The 11,006-nt window shown below is 35.2% G+C and overlaps 2 protein-coding genes across 4 annotated transcripts; both read left to right on the forward strand.

The window, feature by feature from the left end:
• Window positions 1-4,930: 4,930 nt before the first annotated feature.
• Window positions 4,931-5,737, forward strand: LOC139875312 (putative F-box protein At5g62660). The gene has a single exon (XM_071862655.1). The coding sequence runs from the start codon at window positions 4,931-4,933 to the stop codon at window positions 5,735-5,737; it is 807 nt and encodes a 268-aa protein (XP_071718756.1).
• Window positions 5,738-8,185: 2,448 nt separating this feature from the next.
• Window positions 8,186-10,795, forward strand: LOC139877745 (putative F-box protein At3g10430). 3 transcript variants are annotated; one of them, XM_071865169.1, is made up of 2 exons: window positions 8,186-9,356; window positions 10,763-10,795. In XM_071865169.1, the coding sequence occupies exon 1, from the start codon at window positions 8,202-8,204 to the stop codon at window positions 9,339-9,341; it is 1,140 nt and encodes a 379-aa protein (XP_071721270.1). In that variant the 5' UTR covers window positions 8,186-8,201; the 3' UTR covers window positions 9,342-9,356; window positions 10,763-10,795. The 3 variants fall into 3 exon arrangements, with proteins under 3 accessions (XP_071721270.1, XP_071721269.1, XP_071721268.1); XM_071865168.1 differs by having other exon boundaries at window positions 10,727-10,769; XM_071865167.1 differs by lacking the exon at window positions 10,763-10,795 and adding an exon at window positions 10,576-10,603.
• The last annotated feature ends 211 nt before the right edge of the window (window positions 10,796-11,006 follow it).

Here is an 11,006-nt window from a genome sequence, read left to right on the forward strand (position 1 = left end):
CTGGTGACTTTTTGTTTAGCTATAAATACTCGAGGTTTTTAACCCTAAAGAGGAGTGCAGTTTTCCAGCTACGAATTAAGGAGTTCTTTGAAGACCTAAACCCTACTATTGAAGACTTGCTTATTCTTTGCTTCTATTGAGTTGATCATTACGTTTGGTACTCATTTTTATTATCGATTTATCTTTGTAATCATGAATACTATTAGTTTTTATTGTTTAATTGTTCTTTGCTAATTTAATATGCTAGGCTAAATCAGTTTAGTGTTTGCTTGAATGTGAAACTACGAATATTGGATTGTTCTATCTTATGGATTTAATGTTTTGATGATTGAAATTGATTGTGTTTGATTAAAGATCCACTCTTATCCATGTTCTATGTTCTTAATTCAATTACATAGGTTGTTAATCGTTTAATGTGGGTTAGATTTGAGATGCAATCTATGCTTCAACACTTAAGTGATCTAGACAATTAAAGAAGTGATTTCAAGTGATTGTGTCATTGATTTAATTAGTAATTAAAAGACTTGTGAATTGCATGATAGTGAAATTGTTGCAAGTGATTGTGATAATTAGGGCTTTATGTGAGTTTGATCCAAATCAAATCTCATTAGTTTCTATCAAATATAGTTAATATCTTAAAGTGAGTTTATGTGAGTTTACCAACTTTGATTGATTAGAACTTTGTGAAAAGTCATACAACTATATTTAGAACATAATAATCGGTAATAATTGCAAGAACAATTCATATTAGTAGTGAATCATTCAAGTGGATACTGTTTTATCTTTATTGTTAATTCATTTCATTTTACTTCACGTTGATTGCGTGAATTGAAATACAAACCAAATCTTTAAATCGAATTCTAGGATAATTATTAGCTTTAAGATCTTGATTAAACTGCTCTCTGTGGAAAGAACTGGTCAGTTACTTATAGATTACTGCATGATCGAGTTACAGTTGCCTGTAAGCAGTGTTGTAAAAGTCGGTCGACTTGGCTGATGCGTCGGCCGATGCGTCGTTTTTTTGAGTTCTCCGTCCCGTTTTTTCTGAAAACGACTCAAAAGACGGTCAAAGCTAAAAGTTCGGTCTAAGTCTTTCAAAGACGGTTAAATTTGGTCAAAAATGGTCAAAATCAGTCAATTTTTCGTCAAGATGTGATATGTTTTAAAATTAGGGTTTGTTTTCATTTTTTGGGCCGCTTTTTTCTCTACGTCCTTACTGATTATGTACTCGGTAACATTAATTGAGCTTAAAGTTTGATTGTATTTAAATTCAAGTTCTTATTTAAGAAATCTATAGTACATAATCAACTATTTTATACATATATAAATATATATTTAAGAAATTATTAATAAAGTCAACGTTGGTCAACGACCGATGGGTCCCCGACGCGTCCCCGACTCGACCTATGCGTCCTTTTTAGGTCTCGACCGATGCGTCCCCGACTCACGACTTTTACAACCTTGCCTGTAAGTGTGTGATAATTGTTAAATTTTTAGCTAGTTATTTTAAGGTACAATTTCACATATCAGCGGCCTTTTCAATTTCAATGAAAAGTTATTTTCGTTATTTAATTCTAGGTTTAACGAGAATTCGTATTTATTAACTATCGGACGATCATCAAATAAACAAACTTTTTAATTATAATCAAAAAAGCATTAATGATATAGATGAACAATTGCAAATGTTTATGAACTATTTAACGGTTAAAATATGAATGTGATTTAGCGGCTGCCGGAAGAGCTTCAAAAACTACCTGAACTACAAAGTAATTGTGACTATGAGTGTCTCGATCTGAACAACAAAACTCATAATGGGGTTTGAAGCAAGAAAAAAGATCAAAGAAAAAGTATGTTTCTAAAGGGTGACTGAAGTTCTTAACTGTAAATGGGTATGTTCCGGACGACGAGTGTTTGATTGCGTAATTGAATAGTTTGGCAGGTAATTGAACTTTATGATATGCCAATCGATGAATGATGGTAATTTTGATATGCTACAGATCTTATCATTAAATACAAGTTGCAACTAAACAACTAAAATGTATGATCTTACATTTGTATAATCTTATTCTTCTGTATATTATAAAAAAAATTGCCAATATAAATATATTACAAATAGTATTCTTATGGAAACATCAACTTCATATTCATGATCTTATATTGTTAGATTGTTTGGATAACCAAATTCAAAGCAAAATAACAAATACAATATAATATGGTATTAATGAATGATTTCACCCTTAAAAAATCCCGTGAAATCGCGCGTCTTTAACTAGTATAGTAATAACTAGTGAAATTACCCGTGGAATGACGGATTTGTTTAAACAAAAAGTTTAATGATATGTTTTAGGTATTAAGTGAACGTAAATGCTAAAGTTATTTAGTTTAATAATCTGTGGAACCACATAGTCCGACTAAGAACAATCCACATCCAATCATAAGAGATAATATTGTTTTTCAGTTTATTTAAAAATGTAGATTAAAATATAAATTTAGAATTCGTTTCCTCCTGCCCAGCTTTTATACCTTCTCGTATTCTCGTACTCAATTCAAAATAATTAATTAAAATAATTTAAAATTATTTAATTTTAATAATTAAAATAATTATTAATAAGATTTAATAATAATAATTAATTAATAATATTTTATTTTAATTCAAAATTATTTAGATTAATGACATCACCCACAATGTTTAGATTTTTTTTTCATTTTTTTCCTTAACAAATGAATTAGCCTAATAATGACATATCATTATACGATTTTAATATTGACTATAGATACATGACTCACATAGAAAAATAAACTCACATATTAAGACTCTAGTTAGCTGAAAAATTACTCTCTCCCAAAAATCCTCCACCCCAACAATCGTTCAAAACCGTCCAGCTTCTTCGGTCTTCTTCATCTTCTCCGACCAGGCCTGGCCGACGATGCTATGACCGGGATGTCGAAGCCCGATGGCTTTTCAACGTCGTGTGATAATCGTGTAACGTCGTTTTTGATTTTCAATTTCCCGGACTCATGGACTCGGGTTGATTGTCGGAGAGTCTTCGAGAAGTACGGTACCCTTAATGACGTGTATTTTGCACGAAAAAGATTATCGAGTGGTCAACGTTTTGGCTATGTTCGTTTTGAAAGAATCACTGATATCGAATCATTTACCAAGATCTTGAATTCCATTCAAATAAATGGTAGATGGATCCGAGCCTATAAGGCTTTGGAGAAAAAGTCGACTGGTGCAGTTCTTTCGTTTGTCATGAGTCGTGAAAAGAATGATGCTGCTATCCCTGCCAACAGTAATCTTGGGTCTATCTCGAACATTGATGGGTTCGATGATTTTCCTCCGGCTCCTTGGAACCGAGGTCAGTCTAAGCCAACCAAATGTGGAGACAAAAACTCTGCAATTTCTTGTGATAATCCAGTACCCAATTTTTTTCAATTCCCTGCCATCAATCGAATTGAAATTAAGGTCGGTGATAAAAATTACGAGTTTAACTTACCTGAGTCGGTGAAAAATCACAATCTTGTTTTTAGTTTTAACAAGGATCGTGTATTGTGGGCTTTGATCGAGGTTAACAATTCTCCGGTCGACTGTGATGATGCCTCGAAGAAAACATGTAAAGGTGATTCAAATTCTCCGAGTGTGGGGGATAAGATTGTCTCCCAATCGGTGTCGGTGTCGGACGAGGATTCGAGTATGCCGGAAAAGGAGGCTGCGAATTGTGGTCTCTGCGATGAATTTACCAACAAACAAGATGACTATGGAGATGGGTACGTAGGTGGGGATGAAAACCTTGAAGAGGGGGAATTTTGTCCAACTCCGCCTGATGAGTGCTCGATTCCTGTTTCATCACCGGACTACTCGCCGGTTGACCCACTGTTGGCCGGTGATGACCTTGGATCGAGGGAGAAGGTGGGGAGTTCCAATGAGGCTGTAGTTTCCAATGAGGTTGCAGTTTCCAATAGCTCGTGTGATGTGTTTACACCCCCAAGACAATTTCAAATTCACTGTGGGTGTGGGCCTGAACAAAGTTTGGATATTGGGCCTATTTCAAACGGGTCTAAGGTGGACTGTAACTGTCCAAATGGGCCTGTCCTTTCCCCAGCTGTGAACGAACAGGTTTCTGATGATCCAAATGTGGTTTTCGATTGTCATCCATCTTCCGCTGTTGCTCGTTTCCGCGTCAAAGGAAGAAAAGCCCCCCCACTGATTAAAAGTCATTTCATTAATCATGTGTGGGGGAGTAGTATGAAACACTGCAATCGTCGGGAAAACTTTCGCTGGCAGGATAGACTTTTAATTGACAATGTGATGAAAAATGCGTTTGAGGATGACGATGAAGATGGGTGCTGCTCGTGTTGTTCTCCCTCCTGTGAGTCCTCGGAGTCGGAATCATAAGCTTCTGTCTAGTCGTGGTGTGCGGGTCTTCGTGTTCGCGTAATATCGGTTTTATTATAGTTTCGAGTCTCTATTGTTGCGTGTGTTTTTTTCGTTGGTGTTGTATTTGTTGGTAGTCTCGTATTTTTAGTTCTAGCTCCTTGCTAGTTCCGGTGCGTGTAATTTTTGTTATATGAATAAATTTTCTTGCCTTTCAAAAAATAAAAAAAAAATAAAAAAATAAATATAGATACATGACTCACAATTGATATTATGTAGGTCGACTAATTTGAACTCCACTAATTACCAACGTAATATCAAAGCTTCGGTCTAGAATTTTAAAAAGGGAGAAAGGTAAAGATTAAAAAGCCTCTCGTCTAAAAACTAAAAACCAGCCTAATCTCAAATGTTACCAATATATGCAGTAGGCCCAATTTCATTCCATACGTATTTAAACGGACATTCCAATTCCAATTTTTATTCGACACTCCGATTAAACTCACGCCTGCATTTTAAACCCTAATAAACATCCCCAAATTCAAATTCAAAATCAATATGTCTGATCTGGTTCCGTTCGACATCCAAATAGAAATCATAAAAAAGCTTCCGATCATATCGCTGATACGATTCAGAACCGTTTCAAAAGCATGGACATCAATAATCGACAATTCCAAGTTTATCCATGACAACTGCCAGCGCGACAATCAGCCGCATCATCTACTCGTAAGTTATGATCGAAAATATGTTTCAATAATTGATGATGATAGTTTTCCCCAAAACAAGTTTTACCCTACTGTTCCAGTAACTCTTAATCGGCCTGGGTATGTGATAAAAGTCGGTTGCTCTAACGGAATAATATGCTTGCTAAGTATGAATTCTGACATAGACTGTAATACGGATATGGCTGTACTATGGAATCCTACAATTAGGAAATCAGTTGGCATTGCTATTCCAAATGTGTTATGTATGCCGCACGGATATACTGTTATCGGTTTTGGAGTTTGTCCTAACACTAATGATCCTAAGCTTATTAAGATTACACTTATTAAAAGTTCAGGAACTGACATTATAAATTGTGTCTCTTGGGAAGCTGAGATGTTTACCTTAAGCTCGGGGGATTGGAGAAGTATACCTATTGGTATGCCTTCTAAACGCACTGAATTATTGTGGAGCCATGTTTTTGTAAACGGTGTTATCTATTGGTGTGCTAATGATTGGGTTAATGCGGGTGGTGAAAATAAACATAATCGGATTATTTCATTTGATTTGAGAAGTGAAGAATTTGGTGAAGTGTTTCTTTCAGATAGTTTAGTACGTTCCACCGAAGAATTCCAAAAAAGGCCTTACTTCTTTGATCGATAGCAAAACTTTATTTGCGGGTGCAAACGTGAAAGAGTCTCTAAAAATAATGTGATTCCAAAAAAGGTTGAGATTTTTATTTGGAGAGCTAGACGCGAAAGAATTCCGGTTCGCATTGAGCTTGACAAACGGGGAATTGACCTACACTCGGTCCGTTGCCCGCTTTGTGATGACGATGTTGAATCGGTAGGGCATGCTCTCCTTGGTTGCAAAAAAGTCTTCGATGTGTGGCTTCGGGTTTTCAAGTGGTGGGGATTAACCAATGTCTCTATCCCCAATCTTGATAATCTTTTGTGTGGATTACCGAATGTAGTTAATACGGAGGTGGGAAAAAAGATTTGGCAAGGCGTTATTTGGACTACTTGTTACCTCGTATGAAAGAATCGTAACTCTACAATATTCAAGAGCAAATGTTGGAATCCTCCGAATGCATTGATCGAGATTCAAATGAAGAGCTTCGAGTGGATTGCGAAGAGGTTTAAAGGGAAAAAGATCGATTGGCATACTTGGTTCAATAATCCTTCGTGTTATTTGTCCTAATTGTATTATATAGTGCGATTTTGTTGATGCTATCTTGGCATCCTTTGTGTATTTTTGCTTCAAAAATCTGAAGCCCCATTGTAATTTATCTTGTGATTAATATAAGTATTACTTTTCAAAAAAAAAAAAAAGAAGTAAGAATATATGAGTTAAATTTGTTTAATTCAATTGATATTAGACTATTTGTAGTGGTTGAGGGCGTGGGTTGGGGCGTGAGTTGCTTTTTGATGACTAGGACGTGTGGGTTGTTTGTGTGAAGTAGTGGTGGTGTGGGTTTATGGTGTGGGTTAGGAGTATAGTGATGATGTGTAAAAATATAATTGGATTAAGTATTAAAAGGGGATAAAAATAATATTTTTAAATTAAATAAAAATTAAAAAGTAGCAACAATGCAGTTGCTTCTTCCGTTGCTCTGCAACGCATACCCAAGCAATGCCTCCAACAATACCCCAAACCTCTGTTGCAAAACACCCCGTCTCGAGCCGTCTCGACACCCGTTGCGACGTTTTGGTGACTAGCCCGTCCCGTCTTAAAGAAAACCGTCTAATATGACAATCAACGGTCAAAATTCGGGTCAAAGTTGAAAAAAATCAGGTCAAAGTCTCTCAAAATTTGGAAAAGCCAGAAAGTCGTTAAAATCGGTCAAATTTGTCGTATTTTAGTTTGAATTTTCTATATTATATTAACAGTGATAACAATTATGAGTACAAATTAGTCAATTAAAGTTTTTGGCTTTAAAATATGTACACATATATACATTTATATACTTATATATTTAAAATTCAATTTTGGTCAACGTCCGTCTCGACCCCGTCTCGAACGTCTCGACCTTTTTAGGACCCGACCGTCTCGACCCCGTCTCACGTATTTTGCAACCTTGCCCCAAACAATGACCCAATACACCATAAATTGGTATTGCTTGGTTGGCACATAGGATATCCCCCACGCCCCTTATGCAACCGATACAAGAAGTCTAAGGTAGCTTACTAATTTGAATTCCACTAATCACTAAAATATAATCAAAGCTTCGGTCTAGAATTAAAAAAAAAAGGGAAAAAAAGAAGGTAAAGATTAAAGCTTCTCATCCAAAAATCAGCCCAATCTCGAATGTCACCCATACTATATACAGATTAAGATTAGACGCGGTATTAGGGGTGTTCATCGGTTCGGTTTTCGGTTTGTTCGGTTTATTCGGTTCGGTGTATTCGGTTTTGAAATTTTTTTAGGCAAAACCGAAAACCGAACCAAAAACCGAATTCAAAGTTAAAACCGAACCAAACCGAAAACCGAATTCAAATTCGGATTTGGTTCGGTTTTCGGTTAAAACCGAATATTATGAAAAAACTGAGAACGTTGGTAGTTTAATTGTGGCGTTGCTGATGTCTTAGTTATTTATATCCTAAAACAATGGCGTATTATTAAATTATCAAGAATTCGATGATTTATTAATATTTATAGCTTAATTATGACGTTTACTGCTTCTGTTATTGAGAAGAAGAACATAATAATTTAAGTAACATAATTAAAATGTGAGCTACCAAATCTTCATATAGGTGAGAATATATTGTATTGATTGGATCCCAAATTATAATGACACTAAAACATAAATATACAAATTAAATATATAAAAATTTTGAATTCGGTTTTGAATTCGTTTTTCGGTTAAACCAAATTCAGAATTTTCAAAACCGAAAACCGAACCGAAAACCGAATTCAAATTCGATTTCGGTTTGATGCGATCCGAAAACCGTTTATCAAATTCGGTTTGATTTTTTTCCGGTTTGGGTTCGGTTTGGTTTTCGGGTTCCACGGTTTCAAACCAAATACTGACCACCCCTACGCGGTATGCCCCAAATTCATTCCATTCGTATTTTAGACCCTAATAAACATCCCCAAATTCAAATTCAAAATCAAAATCAAAATCAAAATGTCCGATTTGGTACCGTTCGACATCCAACTAGAAATAATAAAAAAGCTTCCGATCATATCGCTGATTCGATTCAGATCCGTTTCAAAAGCATGGAAATCACTAATCGACGGCTCCAAGTTTATCCATAATAACTGCCAGCACGACAATCAACCGCATCATCTACTCGTAAGTTATTATCGAAAATATGTTTCAATTATGGATGATGATAGTTTTCCCCAAAACAAGTTTTACCCTACTGTTCCAGTAACTCTTAATCGGCCTGGGTATGTGATAAAAGTCGGTTGCTCTAACGGAATAATATGCTTGCTAAGTATGAATTCTGACATAGACTGTAATACGGATATGGCTGTACTATGGAATCCTACAATTAGGAAATCAGTTGGCATTGCTATTCCAAATGTGTTATGTATGCCGCACGGATATACTGTTATCGGTTTTGGAGTTTGTCCTAACACTAATGATCCTAAGCTTATTAAGATTACACTTATTAAAAGTTCAGGAACTGACATTATAAATTGTGTCTCTTGGGAAGCTGAGATGTTTACCTTAAGCTCGGGGGATTGGAGAAGTATACCTATTGGTATGCCTTCTAAACGCACTGAATTATTGTGGAGCCATGTTTTTGTAAACGGTGTTATCTATTGGTGTGCTAATGATTGGGTTAATGCGGGTGGTGAAAATAAACATAATCGGATTATTTCATTTGATTTGAGAAGTGAAGAATTTGGTGAAGTGTTTCTTTCAGATAGTTTAGTACGTTCCACCGAAGATTTGTTTGTCTCGAAATTGATGGATTCTCTTGTTGTGATTGAAAGGTACTTTGAGAATGGAGAACTAGTTTGTGCCGTGTGGAAGATGAATCAGAATGTTTTGAAATCGTTTACAAAACTTTACACCGTGAAGGCAAGTGATGCTGCGTTTTTAAATAGAGTACTTGAGTTTAGGAAGAATGGTGAACCTATTATAGAAGGGTTTGATGAATCCGGATCGATCATACTCGAAGTTTATGACCCGTGTGCGAAACATGTTAGAGATCTTAAGCTTGATGGGAACGATGTTTCTTTTACTTCATGTTTCATGAGCTCATACACGGAGACATTAGCTTTGCTTCACCAGTCAGGTGCTATCATTCATTGATAATGATGATGCGAGGTATATTGATCAAAGTGTATCACGTTCAAGTCTTTGTACTTGGCTATTTGTTTACTTCTTGTGCTAATTAGTTAGTTTAGCTTATGATGAAGATTAGGGTGCATCATATATACATCGATGCTTGTGTTTACTATAAGTTCAGCGTTATCTATATCAATTATTAATGATGTATCTTATATTTTTGTGAACTCTAAATATCAAAATTTCTTGTTAACAGTCAAGTTGATATGTTTAGTTAAAGACAACATGATGTGATATTTCATAAGGGAGTGGTCAAGATATATATGGTCATGTGTTGGTACTCTCTTTATCTGAGCTAAACTGTCAATAATAATAATTAATATACAGGGAAAGCCAATAGCTCTATTGAGTCGACAGCAATCGTCGATTTATTGGCGACTTGACTGACTCTTAGACCCTAAACTAAATTTTAGGCAGGATTTAAAACCCATGAAAATTTGATTCTACCATTTTCATGGCGTCTATTATTATTTTTATTTTAGTATTTTTTTTAAAAAAAAAAAGAACTTTTTCCTACTTAAAGCCGGAGGTCCTCTCGGAAGCAATCTCTTTATCTGTCGAATAAAGAGAGGGATGACTTTCTCTACTCTTTAGAGTGTTTCACTCTGGGTGGAGAAATGACTTTGTCTTTATTCTCGGATAAGGGAAGGATTGTCTACATCCCCATACACCACTCATGTGGTATTGGACTTTGTTGTTGTTGTTGTAATATACAGGGAAAGCCTAGCTCTTTCTATTCAACTGTGTGAAGTTTTGTTTGTGGAGTGACTAATTTAAGATGGAGGTAGCACCCTCTTCATCTGAGTTAAAGTGTCAATTTTGATTGGGCACATAGTCTTATTAGTAAATCTCACTAATGTAAAAAGACACAAAATTATATGCATAAATAGCGTAATTGCCTCTTAATTTTGATTGGCCCATTTAGGGTCCATTACTGTAGAAACCTAATAAGGCCCTCCGGTAACTGAACTTGATGTTAATCGACTGTAATATTCTTCATTTTGCAACTGCTTATCTTTAACTGCCATAACTTTTCAATGTGTTACGTAAGACTAGTGACCTTACGTGTTATTCTCTGACCTCTGTTGGTCCAACTATGGATCCCATTGGTTAGTGACAGTCTTAATTTCTTGAATAGTATGAATTATTATTTGTTTGTATTTACACTTTTCATTAACAAATGTAATTCCCTTTTTAGTTACCACCGATAATTCTGATAATTCGTGTCATCAGCTGTCTTTAAAGAATGGTAACCTTCTAATTATTGTTTCCATAGTTTGCATCTTACTTTGATTCTTTATAGTTTAAGTTTATAGTTTATGTAATCATATTTCTGTATGTTTTTACAGATTTGGCTGATTGTATAAAATAACCTTCTAATGCAGGTGCGGTTAGAACTCTTTAGTTTGTTGTTTGTTTAATGAATATTAGGAATTACAATTTAGCTATTGTTCTCTTTGTAACATGATACTTTTTGCCTCTGTATTACACGTATCATCTATTCAACATGTTATTGTAGATGATCCGTCTTTGTTCTCTTTTTAGCTACTCTGTGACTTTGTGTCAGCGACCGTATGTAAATAATGGTAAGCTTCCAATTATTGTTTCCATATATTTATTTACACATAG

Source organism: Rutidosis leptorrhynchoides, chromosome 11 (genome assembly GCF_046630445.1).
Source record: "Rutidosis leptorrhynchoides isolate AG116_Rl617_1_P2 chromosome 11, CSIRO_AGI_Rlap_v1, whole genome shotgun sequence".
NCBI lineage: Eukaryota > Viridiplantae > Streptophyta > Magnoliopsida > Asterales > Asteraceae > Rutidosis > Rutidosis leptorrhynchoides.